At 35.3% G+C, this 18,504-nt stretch overlaps 1 protein-coding gene and 1 long non-coding RNA gene across 4 annotated transcripts in view; one reads left to right on the forward strand and one right to left on the reverse strand.

Moving 5' to 3' along the window:
- Positions 1 to 14,805, forward strand: part of LOC107143675 (muscular LMNA interacting protein) — a 251,194-nt gene extending 236,389 nt beyond the window's left edge. Inside the window, exon 12 of the mRNA XM_048805501.1 lies at positions 14,728 to 14,805. Within this exon, the coding sequence (XP_048661458.1) occupies positions 14,728 to 14,790 (63 nt within the window). The 3' untranslated portion in view covers positions 14,791 to 14,805. The remainder of the gene's footprint in view (positions 1 to 14,727) is intronic.
- Positions 1 to 18,504, reverse strand: part of LOC125617494 — a 28,572-nt gene that overhangs the window by 5,380 nt on the left and 4,688 nt on the right. The window contains exons 1-5 of one of the 3 annotated variants that reach the window (XR_007348528.1): positions 14,595 to 14,786; positions 12,464 to 12,501; positions 8,243 to 8,393; positions 3,319 to 3,496; positions 1,050 to 1,171 (exon numbers count right to left, since the gene is read on the reverse strand). This is a non-coding gene — a long non-coding RNA (uncharacterized LOC125617494). Of the gene's footprint in view, positions 1 to 1,049; positions 1,172 to 3,318; positions 3,497 to 8,242; positions 8,394 to 12,463; positions 12,502 to 14,594; positions 14,787 to 18,504 lie in introns of those variants that run through there. The other 2 variants (XR_007348527.1, XR_007348526.1) reach the window with 2 other exon arrangements.

The following is an 18,504-nucleotide window of genomic DNA, read 5'->3' on the forward strand; positions in this document are numbered from 1 at the left end:
ACCACTATCAGCTAATTATAAGCATTATATTGTCCTTCTGATGGCTCGATAATAATCTAAAATTCCAAAAGAATCATGAACACCAATATGATGGTATATGTAAGTCTTTACAGTAGCCCCAGGTGTGATGAGCTGAGAAAATATTTTCTGGAGAGAATAGCAAACATCAGACATTAGTCTCCTGTTTCCCATCCAGTATGGCAGAATACTTTTCTGACATATGATATCAGAATCCTCTCCTGATCATGGTCTATAAAGTCTAGGTTTGGTTTCACAATCCCTTATACTGAATTCCAGGTAGCCATAATCAAATGGTTATTGACTATGTTCAAGATGAAACCTGTTACCACTTATACCCTGAAATACTGCAAGCTACTTCTTTGACAAATTTTTCCTCTGGGTTCTCATTTTTCTCTCCAGGGACCATTTACTATTGTTGTCTACATCAAATAAGATCTCCAGTACTCCTTTTATCCTGAGGCAAATGGGGTTTATACCCTGCTCTCAGTATTTCAGGGGCGCCCTGGCTTTGAAGAATCTTCTTTAAAGGCATTTACACTGCTCTTCAATTACTGGAATGAGTTGGGTTCAGAAGTACCACTGGACTAGGGCACTCCACGTTTGGACAAGGAACTGCATGGGCTCTAACTCACGTTTCTCTCATGCAGAATACCTTGACTCATTTATCCTTTGCCTGGCTCAACCAGGTACTCAAAAATATTCAGACACATGTCTTGAATGATGCACAAATCTATCCTCAGTTCCAGAACAGTGGTCTGGTAAGTTGATCACAGCAGCTGTAGGAGTACTATTGTTGTTGTTGTTGTTGTTTCTACATACTCTTACAAGATAGGAACTCTATATGCCAGTTATTGTGGATCCCAAAATACTTATTTGACAAAAATTTCCAAAAACATAATCTTTGTGCACTGTTAACATCATTCATGTCTACTCATCTTTCCTTCTTATCAATTTCCCAAAACCTCTATTTTATCTTATTTCACAAAGTGAGTAAATATTCTTGAAATATTTGCAAAATTAAAACTTACTTTTCCTATTCCTAGTCCAATGAGACCAACTATGATTGATCGGTATCACATAGGACATGGACCTAATTATAGAAGATTTCAGATGAACTTTATTCAGGAATTTCTATAAAGGTTTCTGAGGCCTAAAAGAGAAATACAATAGAAGAATTACGTCAACAAGATGAAAAAGTAGGAAGGCACATATTCTTTTTCCTCCCATGAAAACATTACTTTTGCCACAATACATGTATTGATTCCCTTTGTGGGAAATCAGGAAGCCAATTAATAGACTCTTACACTCTGGGCAAGCATGAATCTAGCTGCATAGTTCCTCCCTCAGCACAGCACCACAAAGTTAGGAAGAAACCTGGAGCTGCTAACTACTTCCTGTCAAGGTAGAGTGAGGATTGTGCCCTATGTGTCATGTTATGAGTCTTCAGGGCTTCCTAGGAGTCTCATTAAGGAAGTCAGGGCCTAATCCGGCATGATGAAGATTTGGGCCTACTTTTTCTTCTATTAGGCAAAGGGTCTCTGTTTTAATTCCTAGGTCCTTGACCCACTTAGAGTTGAGTTTTGTTCATGGTGAGAGATAGGGGTTTAATTTCATTTTGCTACATAGAGATTTCAGTTTTCCCAGCACCATTTGTGGAAGAGGCTATTCTTTCTCCAATGTATGCTTTGGGTGCCTTTGTCTGATATAAGATAACTGTATTTATGTGGGCTTGTCTTTGTGTCTTCTGTTCTGTATCATTGGTCTACATGTCTGCTTTGGTGCCAATACCATGCTGTTGTGTTACTATAGCTCTATAGTATAATTAAAGGTCTGGTATTATGATGCCTCCTGATTCACTATTCTTGTTGAGGATTGCTTTGACTATTCTGGGTCTCTTATTTTTCCAAATAAACTTCATGATTGTTTTTTCTATTTTTATGAGGTATGACTTTGAGAATTTAACTGGTATCACATTGAATCTGTATTGCACTTTTGGTAGTATGCTCATTTTGACAATATTAATTCTGTCTATCTTAGAGCATGGGATATCTTTCTATCTTCCAAGGTCTTCTTCAATTTCTTTCTTTAGTATTTTGTAACTTCTCAGCAAAAGAAATAATCAATGAGGTGACAAGAGAGCCTATAGTATGGGAGCAAATTTTTACCACACACACATCAGATAGAACACTAATTTTTACCACACACACATCAGATAGAACTAAAAAAACGTAACACCAAAAACAAACAAACAAACAAACAACCCAATCAATAAATGGGCTAAGGAACTAAAGAGACACTTCCAGAAGATGATATTCAATTAATTAACAAATATATGAAAAATGTTCAACATCCCTAGTAATTAGAGAAATGTAAATCAAAACTACTTTAAGATTTCATCTCACTCCAGTCAGAATGCTTCTATCAAGAATAGAAGCAACAATAATTGTTGGTGAGGATGTGTGGGAAAAGGCACACTCACACATTGCTGGTGGGACTGCAAATTGGAGAAACCAATCTGTAAATCAGTATGGAGATTCCTTTAAAAACTTGTAATGGAACCACCATTTGACCCAGCTATCCCACTCTTTGACCTATACCAAAAGGACTTAAAAGCAGCATATTACAGTTATACAGCCACATCAATGTTTCTAGCAGCACAATTCACAATAGCCAAACTGTGGAACCAAAGTAGATGCCCTTCAATAGATGAATGGATAAAGAAACTGTGGTATATTTACACAATGGAATATTACTCATCAATAAAAGAGAATAAAATTATGGCATTTGCAGGTAAATGGATGGGGTTGGAGAATATCGTGGTAAGCAAAGTAAGCCAATCCCAACAAATGTTTCCTCTAATAAGTGGATGCTAATCCATAATGGGGAATGTATGGAATGAGTGGAGGAACTTTGGATTGGGCAAAGGGAAGGGAGGGGAATTGGGTGTAAGTAGGTAGGAAAGATGGTGGAATGAGACAGACATCATTACCCTGAGTACATGTATGATTTGCACAAATGATGTGACCCGACTTCATGTACAGAGAAGTGAAAAATTGTACTTCATTTGTGTACAATGAATCAAACAGCATTCTGCTGTTACATATAACTGATTAGAACAAATAATAATAATAATTATAAAGTCTTCTTAGGTGTCTGATATCATCTTAAAGCACTGATGGTACTTAACAAAATCTAGATATCTTGGCACCAATGCAAACAACAAAGAGCTAGGTAGCATGCTGCTACTCCCAGAGACCTGATAGAGCACTCAGAGCTGATATAGCTGGGTGAACTCACCTTCAGGAGAAAAGGGAAAAGTTGCATTACATCTGACATTCCAGCTCTTCAGAAGGCTGTCCAAGGGTCTGGTTTCTGCTTGTGTTGGAGTCAAGATGGGACTTGGCAAAATCTAGATGCTTGGATGGAGGACACGAGAACAATAAAAGCTGGATGGTGTGCAGCTACTTTAGAGAACCTGTGATACAGCACACAAATACCAAAGGAAACAAGATGTATGAGCTCCTGAAAAAAAATGAAACACAAACCCCTCTAATTAGGAACCTAGTCATACAAATTAAGAGAAGACATATCTACAGAAGAAGTTTGAGAGACCCCCACAATCTCTAACCAGCCTGTTGGTGAAGTTCTTTTCTTATAAAAGCTGCTTTGTAAGGACTGGAACAGGTGGCTTTTTTTTTTTTTTCTCTCTCTCTCCAAATATTTGTATACCAACACAAAGCCATGAAGAACACAAAGAAATGGGGCAAGTGACTCAATAAAAGGGACAAAGTTAATGTTCAGAAACTGACACTTTTAAGAAAAGGAAGCATATGAATTACCCAAAAAGTAATTGAAAATTTGCATAATAAAGATCTCTAATCAGCTCAGGAGAATGACACATAGACAAAATTAAAAGGCAAGAGATAACAATTAGTAAACAAAAAGATATAAAATATAAAAAAAAAACTGAAGAGAAGTTTGGAGCTAAAAATTCAATAAATAAAAAAATTATTAGATTCAATCAAGGACTTCATGATGAAAAAGATGGTGACCCCAATAAGGGTAATAATTTGAAATTATCTTGTTAGAGGAGGAAAAAACAAAATAAAATTCTGTTTTGTGTAGGTCCCATGGTAACTACCTAGAAAATACCTATAGATTATACAATAGGAAAAATGAGAAAGGAACCAAAGAAAGTTACAACAAAAAAAATCAATGAAACACAAAGGAAGAGAGCAAAAGAGGATGAGAGGAACAAAAGAGCTAAAAGAAAGATGGAATACCATTACCAGGATTGAGATACTAAATACTTATCTGTCAATAATTGTCTTAAATGTAAATGAATTAAACACTCTAATGGAACGGAATAGAATGGCTGACTTGGTAAAAACAACAAAATTCAAACATAAGATCTAGCTATGTGTTATCTATAAACAGACTTGTTTTAGATTTACAGACAAAAGTACAAAATTTGAAGATAAAAGTACAAAAAATTAAACTCAAATGGCAACTAAAAGAGAGCAGGCGTGGCAATATTTGTATCAGGCAAAATAAATGTTAAAGAAAAAGCTGTCATAAAATACAGAGAAGAATGTTAAATAAGGATAAAATGATAGACTCATCAGAAAGATAAAAACAATTATAATTACAGAAGCTTCCAATATCAGAGCACCTAAATAGATAAAGCTAACAGTGACAGAACTGAAGGGAGAAACAGATGACAAGAAACACAATGATATTGGGAGATTCCAATACTTTACCTTTAGTAATGGATAAAAAAATACAGAAGCTCCATCAGGAAACAGAAAATACTATGGACCGAATAGAACTAACAGATATATACAGGACCTTCTACCAACAGCAGAATGCATTTTGTGGTAAATGTCCTCTCTTTTTCTTTTGATTTTATTTATTTGTGTCTTTTCTCTTTGTTCTTAATATAGCTAATGTTTGACAATGTTGTTCATCTTTTCAAACATCCAAATATTATATTCATTGATATACAGAATACATATTCTTCTTCCGTGCACACAGAACATTTCCCAGGATGGCTCACCTGTTAAGTCACAGAACAAGCCTTAACAAATTTAAGATATTAAAATAATACCAAATACATTTTTTGCCAAAGCAAGAAAAAGATACTTATAAGAAAAGAAAGATAAGGCCAATATCCTTGGTTAATATACATACAAAAATCCTCAACAAAATGTTATCAAACCAAATTCAATGGCACAATAAAAGGATCATACACCATGTCCAAGTTAAATTTATCTCTGGATTGCAAGAATGTTTCAAGATATAAAATTCAATCAATGTGGCACCCTACACTAACAGAAGGAAGCATAAAAATCATATAATGATCTCAATAGATATAGAAGAACTATTTGATAAAATCTAACACCTTTTATGATAAAAAATACTTAACAAACTAGGAATAGAAGAAAATTGCCCTAACATAATAAGGGCCAGATTTGAAAAGGCCATTGCTAACATCGTACTGAATGTTTTTTTTTTTTTTAAAGTCATTCCCTTTAGATCAGAAGAAAGCGTTTTCCTCTTAGATTAAGTCAAGGATATCCACTGATGCCACTGTTATTCAACATATTACTGGAAGTCTTAGCCAGAGCAATTTGGCAAATAAATAAATAAATAAATAATAATAAAAGGTATCCTATAGTAAAATTATCTCTGTTAATCTGTTAGCATGTGACATGGTCTTATATGTAGAAAAGTCTAAAGATTAAAAAAAAAATCCCTAAACTTCTCTGAATTTATCTTGTTTTAATACATTCAAATCCAACTATATAAAATATAATTATTAAGTAGTAAAAATGCTTTAAATCTAAAAATAAAATTAAACCAATTAACAAAAATCTAAGAATAAAAAGTTCATTATTTACAGAATACACAATTGACATAAAAATAAGTTGTATTTCTATAGACTAACAAAATAATCTGAAAATAAAATTTAGAGTAAGATCATATCTACAATAGCACCCAAACTCTTTAGGAATACAATTTAAAAAAAGAGGTAAAAGACTTGTTCCCTGAAAACTATAAAAATGAATTTAGAAAGAATGCAAAATGAATTTAAAAGGACACCAGTTAATAGAAAGATACCACACATTCATGGATAAGAAAACTTCATATTCTAAAATGTCTATACCATTGAAAGAGTTTGACAGATCCAATCCTTATCAAAAATCCAATAACCATTTTGAAAGAAATACAAAAATAATTTAAAAATTCATATGGAATCACAAGGACCTTGGAAAACCAAAGCAATCTTGAGAAAAAGGAACAAAGAAGAGACCATACATTTTTCTATTTCAAAACATATCAAAAAGCTACTGTAATAAAACCGGTATGAAACTGGACCTTCTACCAACAGCAGAATGCATTTTGTGGTAAATGTCCTCTCTTTGTGGTAAATGTCCAGACTTATATACAAATGAGACAAAAGAAAGAGTCCACATCATATTGATTTACCATATATATATTCATGCTTTGAATATTGACATTTTTATAAATAATAACGTACTCTTTTATCATTTACATTTTATGGTCTTGGAGTTAATATGTGTGAATGTACATAGTTTTAGTTGACTTAGTTGACTAATTTTTTATTACTCTACAGGTTTTTGATTGTATGATTAAAAAACATGATTTTCTAAAAAATAAATAAATAAATAAATAAATAAATAAATAAAAAGAGTCCAGAAATAAAACCATGCATATATAGTCAATTGGTCCTCCACAGCTGTGCCAAGAACACACAATGGAAAAAGGATAGTCTTTTACACAAATTGTGTTGAGAAAAATTGGTATGTAAAAAAAGAAATTAATTTAATGTAGAAAATTCCAGGAGAATTCAGGAAAATGGAGTACCATATGAAACATACTCAAGGGAAGAAAATGAGACAAAAAATTAATGTTCAACAAAACTGTCTTCAAAATATAAATGATGCTCACTAACTGGTCAACATTCAGGAACTCAGAAGACAATTGCTACTAAAATCTGTTTGAAAATGGAATGTGAAACTTACACAGAAGGGAGTGTAAGTATTACATGTATAGTTAATTGTAGAATTAATACTAACAATCCCTATTTGCTGATGACATGATTCTATATTTAGAAGATCCCACCCCCCCAAAAAAAACTCTACCAGAAAGCTTCTCAAATTCATGAATGAATTCAGCAAAGTAGCAGGATGTAAAATTTATATCCATAAATCAATTGCATTCCTATACACCAATGATGAATAAGCTGAAAGAGAAATCAAATCAAATCAAATATAATAAAAAGGGCTGAGGACATAGCTCAGTGGTAGAGCATCCCTGTACAAAAAGTCCTCAGTACCAAAAGAAAAAAAAATAAACACTATTTTTAGTGATGATATTATTAGTATTAATGGTACTGCTATTCTGAAACTGTTGTGTGTATGTGCAATGTAGGATAAAACAAAAGAGTAAATGTGGAATATTCTATTATTCCTGTTATCTTATAGAATCAGGTTCTCAGTACAGAAGAATGAATACACAAATGCAATACAGAAAATCAAACACACTGCAATCCTCAGTTTAAATTGAAATATTTGTTCAGATTCCAATCTCTGTTCACTGAAGATGCCTGTAAACAATGACTGATCTCAATATCAACAAACATCTCTAGCATCCTGATTATCGTTTCCAAATACTAAATCCCATCAAAAGAAACCAGAGATTTTGGCACAATTGAATGCTCTGAATTCTGGGACAGAAAATGTACAAGATAAGCAAAGAAGCTATCGAGATAGACTACAAGAGTAGTTTAGAGGCTGATAGGGCTCAGGAGCCAACTTGAAGAGGCTCCCACTGGCCAAAGATGGAACCATTTAAGTTTCAATAAATATGAAGTGGAAATGGATTGAAATCCATGCATCTATAATATATTAAAAAGTCAATTCATAATTTCAGAAGATGATAGGTAACTAACTCTTACTCTGAAAACTGGATAAATAAAAAGGAATAATTTTTTTTTCTTCTGGCTTTCTTATAGGAATTTAGAATGAGTAGATAAAGGGGAGCATCTTATAAAATTATCCTAGTTAATAAATAAAATATTAGAATAGTATCATTTTGTATTTGCAGTATATTAATGGACCTAGGAATTGAGAATCATTGACTATAGACTTCACAGAGAAAACCTGGACATTATGTACCTCCTGATTAAAGAACACACCTCAACATTAGGATCTTTTTTGAATGGAATGAATCTGAGTCTTATCAAGCCATTGCAGCCAGCTGCAATTTCCAGATCATGCACAAGATGGAGGAACATGTTGAATGGTCCCATGAAAATGCAGTTGACAAAGATCTTCAGAAGATATATTCTAAAAACAAAAGCAAACAAACAAAAAACAAGGAAAGTTATGAAGGAGGAGCCTGTAGACTAAAAGAAATAGACTTGAAAATATTTTGAAGAAGAGGGCAAGACAAGAAGAGGGCCTGGGGATGATAACACATATGCTAAATCATGAAGAAACACACACAAAAAGCAATTACTGTGGAGGTCCAGTTACTCTTGGAGGGAGAGAGGATGCTATGATTGGGATGGGATGTCTGGAGGGGATTCTAGTGGGGTCAGCAAAGCTCTGCTTTTTGACCTGGGTGTTTAAGTATATGCACCTTATAAAAATTTAATAAAATGAGGAAAAAAGAGAAAATACTCAGCATATATTTGTAATTCTTAAATATATCACATGTTTTTAATCATAACACCCTACTACCCTCCAAAATAATAATAATAGTTAAAATTAATTGCATTATTATTATGTGTGAAGCATCCCCCTGAGGTATTCATCATCTTGTATTAATCCATTATTTATTATTATTATTTCCACTTTGCAGGTGAGAAAGCTGAGGGACAAAGATTTTAGGAAACATGACTAAGTTTACCCAGTTACTAAGACCCTTGGAGTAGAAGATTTTCATATAAGAAAGACTTCTGGCTGACTGAGGTAGTAAAAGTGTTTTTCAAGGAGAATGGTGTGGAAAACACATTTCAGATTTATTAATTAATTGGTTCATTCAATCATTAATAGTGTAGTTGTTGAGCATTTGCTGTGCCTCAGGGGAAGGTTCATAGTGGCATGTGGGGTCATCACTGTCAGACATCTCCTGTTGCTTTCAGACTGCTACAGACAGCAGGTACTGCAAAAGTGTTCAGCAGATAGATAGGCATGGTTTCATTGAGTGGAAGTTTAATTTGAGACCAGGATGAAGGACAGTTTAACAGACTGAGGATGGAAGTATTAGCAGACGGGAACTGCAGGTGTGTGAGTTTGGGGGTACACAGACTAGGAGGGTACATTCCAGAAATGTGGAGATGTTTTTTGAGCTTTCCTAATTCTTAGACCTCATCTCCACCCATACAGATTCTATATAAGGACTAGTAACAATAGGAAAACCAAACTAAGCCTAAACAAATCTAAATCCAATATTTGCATCCAAAGTGAACCCAGAACAAACTGAAATTATTATAAATGAAAAATTCTCTTTCCTTCCTCCCTCCTTCCATCTCTCCTCTTTCTCTTTCTTCTTCTCATTTATTCATAAATTTAGAGAAAAGAGGACATATGGCTCTGAACCTACTTCAACTAAAATCAAACTACATTTAGGCTTTTTCAGTGTGGAACTAGAGTAAGGGAGTTCACAGCATCATGTTTTATAGCATTATTAAAAGTTTTAGAAAATGGAAGTATCAAGTTTCCATCACAACGAGGATTTGAGAAATGATACCATTATATGGCAATAATCCTTGTTGTTGAGGAAATCAGCCTTGATGAACTCAAAGTTTTATTGTAACCATTTTTTCCTTAAAATAAGAACGTTGGATTATTTTCAAAACTGAACAACACATTAATTTGACTGTTTCATTAGGTCTAAGTACAACCCAAGTCTTACAGCTCTATTTTGATAACTAGCTTTAACCTCAGAACAGCTCATTTAAGAAAAGTCCCCTCTGATCACAGGAAGGCACAAAGTCCAGCATCCCCTTGCTGCTGGCACAGGTGTGGCCTCAATTTGGGACACACTGGCTCAGCCCTGACTCTGGCTGGGGCTCATCACCCACTATCTGACAGGTTTGTCTTCTCTCACAGTCACTTGCCCTCCTTGGGCCTCAGATTCCTCCTCTGTGAAATGAGGATTTCCCCTCACCCTCCAGCCAGTGATACCTCAGAGCCCTCGGGACATCTACACAATGAGATTCTCTGATTAAAATGTACCAACCAATATTTCATTAAGCTTAAATATTGAGGGAGGCTATTAACCCTAACTTGTAGGTCCAGAGGATTTTGATCAGAGCTTCAAAGTTCACGAACAAACAATTCATTAACCAAGAACTCCAAGACCTGAGTGATGTGATTATTATTCTCCTAGGCAACAGGGAATGGGATTTCTCAACTGTGAAAAAGTGTCTCATAGATTCCATCACTGCACAGAGTTGCCTATGTGGGAAATCTTGCTTTCGCCCTTCATGTTCATAAGCTTTATTATCTAGAGCTTTCCCTATTTTTTATTTTCCTTGATATTAATAACATATTCTTCACTGATACAACTTACCATATTATTTATATTTTATATTTTGCCACTAAAATTCTTCTGAGCTTGAGGTTTGAGTAATGTGGTTTGCAATTAGTGAGACAAATAGAAGAAATGCATGGTGGAAAATAGTGATGAGGAAGCCTAATCATTGTTCCCAAAGGGACATCTTGTAGGGATTCTGACCATGGAAATGTACAGGGAAGCATTCCCCTGGTGCGAAAACTCCTGGGGGGTAACAGGCATCCTGTTTCTCACCCTTAGAATGCCCTATAATCTCTATTAGAATCTAATAATATGGCCAATACATATACTATGTCTAGCTGGTATGGCAATGCCCTGAGATGCCTCTGTGCTAGAGCCTCATCAATCCTCAACCTTGACTGCAGAAACATAGCTCCTGGGAATAGAAGAATTTGTTTTCTAGATAACCACAATGTTTCATCAAGCTCCAATGCTCCTGGAGCTTCCTGCCTAACAGTAACTTTAGACAATGGACTTTCTTGAGAACTGCACAAAACTCCTGACTGTTGCATACTGTAACTGTGAAATGTAACTGCAGAATAGCAACCTTACTGTTACTCTAAACAATAATGTGGTTATGGTACTAATGACCTAATGTAACCTATTGGTATAAAAAAACATGGCTGCTTGGACAAAGAGCCATTCTGTCACCTTCCCTGCCTCTGCACCTTGTTTGTCTCCTCTTTATTATTATTATTCTTTACAGACATCTGCCTCCCTGCCTTCATAAGCTCTGGAGACATGCACCCTTTCAATGAAGGTTCCCATTCTTGTGCAAGCTAGTTCAAGTTGGATTTTTGTTACTTGTAACAAGAAGAAGTTTAATTGGCTGGTAGTGATATTAAAATTCCCAGTTTGATAATCTGGGGGTGGAGACTGCAGTGTGGTACTTGGAAAATTTTTTTCAGTGTGTGTGTGTGTGTGTGTGTGTGTGTGTGTATGTTTCCTGCAGCATTCATTACTCCTAATAAGCATGTCTGTGTTCTAATAATGTTCAGATATAAAATTTCCAACTCACTTTCCATTTAGAATAAATTGGAACATTTTGTGACAATTTCTGTTGAGGCTTGTTGCAAGAAGAGTTGGGCTGGCTTTAAGGCAGAGAAATTCTGATGGGTTCAAGCACTGAGCTCTTAGGATCAATTTCAGCTCTTATGTATGAAAACCATACTCTTTTATCACATTAGATAACTAATATGGGACAGGGGATATGAATGGTAAAACACTTGCCTAGCATGCATGAGGCCCTGGGTTCAGTCCTCAGCAGCATGAAAAAATACCTTCCAAAGCTAATGTGTATTATAGGAAGAGTGTTTCATAGTAATAGTCAAACTATTGTTCAGATATGTGGAAAGTAGGAGTGTAAGTGAACTTGTTGAGTTCTAGATCAAACTCAGTTTGAATCATGATTCCAACACTTAGCAACTGTGTGACTTTGAACAAATTACCTAACTGGTTTCAAATATACTCCTTGACTCAGTCTCAAATCTGTAAAAAGGGAACAAAATTAGTAGCAACCTTCTAAGATGCTGTGAGGATAAATGAAATACTTCAGGTAAGATATCTAATAATTTTTCTGACTCAGAGTAACAGCTTAATGTATGTTATTATTTTTATACTATAGATAGTAACCTTAGTTCATCTTAAAATTCTTTTGTATCTAAATACCAGATTGGAACCAATATTCTGAAGTTATTTATAATTCTCAAATCTGACTGCTTATATATATCTTCATGATGTTTTCATTATGTTTTAATCATATGCAAAATTTTTTATACCAGGCAAAGACAGGTAATAGAAAAAGAAACCAAAAAAAAAAAAAAAGATTTCCTACCTTCAGAAGTTTGGAGTCTAATGGAAGATCTGAGGCAACTGTGGAAGGAGATGAAGAATAATGAATAAACATCAAAACCAAGTAATTAGCTTATATACTGCAAGTCAAATTAAAAGCAAATGGAGGTCAGAGTTTACAGAAATGAACCAGATGGTGCTCTTCAGGAAAGGAGAGGAATCTTAGCAGACCTAGAGTAAGAGGCAGAGCTATTCTGAGTGTCTTTCAACAAATAATAGTTGAGCACCTGCCATGTGTTTTGTGCTTAGTCACTGAAGTTTCCAAGACAAATAAAAATATGACTGAGAGAAAACTTAAGCTCTTAAGTGACAGACACAAAAAGCTTCAATGATGAATGGGAGACCGTTTTTCACAAATATGAAACTCATATACTTTCATATCCTTCCTGAATGTGTTTGCTTGAAACTCTCTCCCAGGATGATCCTCCAGCCTCCTTTTCCCAGGAGGAAGGAAAGTATTGTTTAGAAAACAGGCTACTACTTAGCCTTCCTGACCTTAGTTGGGAGTTGGTAACTCTGAAAGAGGTCATAATAAATGAAATAATTTTCTAAATTATTTTATCTTACTTTAGCATTTTAAAAGACCAGTTTGAAGAAGTAGACTCTATTCCAGGGGTAGGGAGACATCAGGATAAAGGGGGAGTACATAGCAAACCAGCCACCACCCTTGAGGTTGGCGATAGGAAAAAAGATGTAACATAGGAGAAGACCAAGACTCCTGAAAGAATTCTAGTCTTTGGCTTGTTTTCACATCCCAATGGTTTCTGAATGGTTGGGTGGAGATACAGCAGGAGGAAGCCATGTAGCCTTCTGGCTTCCACATTCAGAATTTAGGTAACCCAGTTATTCTCAAGTCAGTCAGAGATACTCCTGAGACCAGAGAACAAGCAGAGGTCTATATTCAGAATAAACGTACTAATGACTAGGACTAGTCAAATGACTAGGATCACCGATTTTAATGCAGGGTGTGATGTGTCCCCTCAAACACATTTTTATTGTGTTTCCCAGGGTCCTTCTGATTCCACTGTGCAGGGGAATGTAAAGCAGCTTGACATAAAGAATGAATTGCTCAGTCTGGTTAGGAATCTTGGGAAGGGAGATATATATATGTAGTGCCTATAGGGAGTTGATGGGAAGGCTTCTTTGTGATGTGATGTCTAGGCTTTAGTCCTAATGGGTCAGTAGGGATTACTCAGGTGAAATTAGGGAGGTGAGATTGGCCCTCCAGTTCTCACACACAGACATATGAGACATCTGGGAAAAGGGAAGAACATGTTCTGCGTGCTGTATTTCAAACAGCTGCAGCATATTGAAGTTGAAGTTATGTTTTATCTTCCCAGGACACAGAGCCAGGATGGATATTATAGTGGAAGAAATTACCTGGAAGTCTTTCAATGACAATAGCCACTAGGGAGTGAAGGAGATAGAATTGGCAGCGGGAGAAATTTGTCTGTGATACAATTGCAACAGAGATCTCATTTGATAAACCTGTAGTGAGTTCTGGCCCTTCAGATTTTCCCACTTAAGGCAAGGGTCAGGCCTCTTTATCCTCCATTGTCTTTGGGTAAAAGTTTAGAGATGAAGGAGTCATCTTGGATGAGCAGAGCATTCACTATAAGGTAGAAATTTGCACTAGATGAAGTTAAAGAACTAAGTACATATTGGTAATACAGGGCCTTGTAAATCACATTTACAGGTTTGGGTATTTACTTTAAAGCAATGGCGAGTTACTGACAGGGTCAAATCAATATGATCATGTTTGTGTTTTTAAAACATCACTGTGACTGTTATAAAGAGAATTGATTTGAGGGCGTGAATACTGGAGTCAGGGAGACCATTAAGTTGTTTCAGGCACCAAAAAGAAATGATGACAGTTTGGATTTCTTGAGTGGAGGTGGGAATGAAGAAGAGTGAACTGATTAAGGAGATATAGAGAACTTAGAATTAGTCACATAACTTATCAACGAATGGGATGTGGGTTGAAAGAGAAAGATGAACAAAGCCAGTTTCTGACCTGAAAATTTGAAATAGAAAATTTGGTCAAAGACAATGTTATGTGGTTTTCATTTCCTACATTTCCCTTCTGGCACATAGAACACTCTACTTGGCAATACCTTTTCAGTCGGGAGGAACCACAGAAACATCTCTGGCTGATGAAGGGTGAATGGAAATGATGCATGCTCCTCCTGAGATGAAGCCCTAGGAGACACTGTGCCAATTTCTTGTCTTTTGCTTCCTCTTTGGCAGGAGAGAGGGAGACCGTATGTTGAGATGGAAAGCCACAGAAGTCAAGGCAGCTGGGAAGACTGAGTCACCTCCTGAAGGACAGCTGCTTTGGATTGTTGCCCAATCAAGAGAGGACCTTTATAAGAACTAGAAACAAACTTTATATGTCATGTTTTTGAGATTCTGGTGCTCGTTGTTGCTACAGAATAAGGCTAGACTATTCTTACAAATGCAGGAACAGATGTCCTTGTGCATGTGTGTGATTGGGGACAAAAGGAGAGGGGACTGAAAAGGAAAGGTATGAATTCTATTTTAGATATGTTGAGTTTGTGATACCTGGAAGATATCCAAATAGGTATGTGTAGTAGAGAGTTAAAAAAAAAAAAACAGGTGAGGAATTTAAAGCTAAATTGAGATTGAGGATATAGACTTTGAAAGGTATCATAGCTACTAAATGAGACCAGGTGAGGGATAAGGATGATTCCTAAGCAATCTGTTATAGAATGGTCCAAGAATATTCTTTTCCTGGAATCTAGAAAGCAGTCAAATTCCAGTTAGCTTTATGCTTTTCTTTTAAAATATCACATACTGTAAAAGTCAATCTCAATACCATTGTATATTATGAAGCTATTTTCATTGTTGCCAACCTCCTGTAAGGCTTTGTGGTACCCTGCTTGAAAATTAGAGGGGCCAGTTTCCAACTCACAGAATAAACTAAACAATTATCAGGAAAAGTCTGTAACTAGTTTCTATCCCTCTTGAAGTGATAAATTAGGAGATATTTTGAAAAATTATCTAAGGAGTCCTTTTGGTTATGCAAATGTAAAATACACATTATTGTTGATGTGTATGAAATCATCCAAACATCTTTATTTAAGCTATGCTAGCTATTTAGTAACATAAATTTTAGATAATTGAACTTTATAATGCTGAAAATTCAGTTACCTTTTGTGGACTTAAATACATGGAATCTGGTATAAATTCCGCCTGTACTGGGCTTTAACTATCTCTTATTTTGATCTGATGTATATGTGTGTTTCTACTTATCAGTTTGTTGTCAGATCCCTAAACTGAGACTCTGAATTCAGTAGCAAAACATAGAGGTATGGGGTCTGTATCTGGTTGCAGAAAGGCCAGAAATGGGCATGGGTCAGTCTAATGTTGTCCAAACTATTGATGTCCTTCACAGAAAAAATCTAAATCCCAGAAAGCATACTTAACTGATATATTGATTATTTCACCCATAAAGTGAGTTGCAAAAGGCCCAGGTGACCTCTAAAAGGAAGACTTTGAAAAATAGAACCAACACCAGAGCACATATTTGATTTTGATTCCAAATCCCATATGCTCATTTTTTCCACATTTTTGGGGGGGCATTATAGTTACACATACTATACTAATGGAATTTGTGGTTACATATTTATAATGCACATAATAAATAATATAATTTGGCCAGTATTACTCCCCAGCACTTTCTCCCTCCCTCCCCACCTCCTATCTCTTGTCCTTTTCTTCTACTGATCTCCCTTTGATTTTTAGGAGATCCACCTTTATCCTTGTTTTCCTTTTCCTCTCTAGCTTTTGCACATGAGAGAAAATATATGACCCTCAGAAGAGTAGCTAGCAAAGACTTTCTCCAATTCTGTGGGTTCTCTTTTCACATTCCTAATTGTTTCTTTTGATGTGTAGTAGCTTTTAAATTTGATGCTATTCCATTTGTTAACTCTTGGCATTATTTCCTGAGATTTAGACATGCTAATGAGAAAGTCATTGCCTGTGCCTTAAAAGCTGGAGTGTTGACCCTACATTTTCTTCTAGGAGTTGCACAGTTTCTGGTATTTGATCCATTTTGCATTTATTTTTGTGCAGGGTAAGAGATAAGGGTTTAGTTTCATTCTTCTACATATGGAAAACCAGTTGTCTCAGCACCATTTGTTCAAAAGGGTGTCTTTTCTCCAATGTACGTTTTTGGCATCTTTGTCAAGGATCAGATGGCTGAATCTGTATGGGTTTGTCTCTGTCGTCTATTCTCAACCATTGGTCTGTGTGTCTGGTTTTTATGCCAGTACCATGCAGTTTTTGTTACTTCAAAATATAATTTGAAGTCAAGTATTGTGAAACAGCCAGCATTACTTTTTTGGTTTAAAATTGCTTTGACTATTCTGGGTCTTTTATTCTTCCGAATGAATTTTAGGACTATATTTTAGTTCTATGAAGAATGTCATTAGTGTTTTTATAGGTATTGCATTGAATCTATATATTGCTTTTAGTAGTATGGCAATTTTAACAATATTAATTCTGCCTTTTCACAAACACAGGAGGTCTTTCCATTTTTTAAAGTCTTCTTCAATTTCTTCAATGTTCTATAACTTTCATCGTACAGACTTTTCACCTAGGATAGATTTGTTCCTAGATATTTATTCTATAGTTTTGAGGTGATTGTTTTCCTGATTTCTTTCTCAGCAGATTCATTGTTGGTATATAGGAAAGCTATTGATTTTTTGTATATTGATTTTTTTAAACTGCTATTTTGCCAAATTTGTTTATTAGCACTAATAGCCTTTTTGTTGAGTGTTTGAATCTTCTAGGTATAGGATCATATCATCTGCAAACAGTGACAATTTGACTTTTTCCTTTCCTATTTTTATCCCTTTTATTTCCTTCTCTTGCCTAATTGCTCTGGATAGAATTTCTAGAGACATATTAAATAGTAGTGATCTGAGTGGACATCCTTGTCTTGTCCCAGATTTTAAAGGAAGTGCTTTTGGTTTTTCTCCATTTACTATGAGGCGGACTTTGGGTTTTTCATATGATGATGTTGAGGTAGATTCCCTCTACCCATAGTGTCTTCAGTGTTTTTATCATGAATGGGTATTGAATTGTGTCAAAGGCCTTTTTGGCATCTATTGAGATTACTAAGTGATTTTGTCCTAATTCTGTTAATGTGAAGAGTTACATTTATTAATTTGCATATATTAAACCATCTTTGAATAAAATAACCTTGTTGTGGTGTACAATATTCCTAATATGTTGTTGAATATGATTTGCTAATATTTTATTAAGTATTTTTGTACCTAAATTCATAGGGGCTGTTGGTCTATAGTTTTCTTTCCCTGATGCGTCCTTATCTGATTTTGGTATTAGTGTGATACTGGCTTCATAGGATGGATTAAGAAGTGTTCCATGACTTTGTAAGTCATGAAATAATTTGAGGAGTATTGGCATTAGTTCTTCTTTAAAGGTTTGATAGAATTCAGCTGAGAATTCATCTCATCCTGGGCTTTTATTTATTGAAAAGCCTTTTATTACTGCTTGTATCTCTTTACAAGTTAGTGGTCTGTTTATGTTTTCTAGGTCCTCTTGATTCAATTTGGGAAGATTGTGTTTTTATAGAAATGTATCCATTTCTTCTAGTTTTTCCAATTTATTGGAGGGTAGTCTGCCTTTCTTTTCCTCCCTCCCTCCTCTTTCATTCTTTCTTTCTCTTTTTCTTTCTTTCTTCCAGGGATTAAACCCAGGGATGCTTAACCACTGAGCCACATCCCCAACCCTTTTTATTTTTTATTTTGAGATGGGGTCTTGCTAAGTTGCTTAGACCCTTGCTAAATTGGTGCTCCTCCTTGTCTCGGCCTTCTGAGTCGCTGGAATTGCAGGTGTGTGCCAACACACCTGGCTTGGATTATGCTGTCTTTTGACCACAGTTTAAAAGGAAATTATTTAAAGTTTGTCATTCATTTTCCTCCACATTATGTATTCATTCTTTGACTTCCGACTTGGAAATTTGAAACATTTTAGAAA

The sequence above is a fragment of the Marmota marmota genome, unplaced genomic scaffold (genome assembly GCF_001458135.2).
Source record: "Marmota marmota marmota unplaced genomic scaffold, marMar, whole genome shotgun sequence".
Lineage (NCBI taxonomy): Eukaryota > Metazoa > Chordata > Mammalia > Rodentia > Sciuridae > Marmota > Marmota marmota.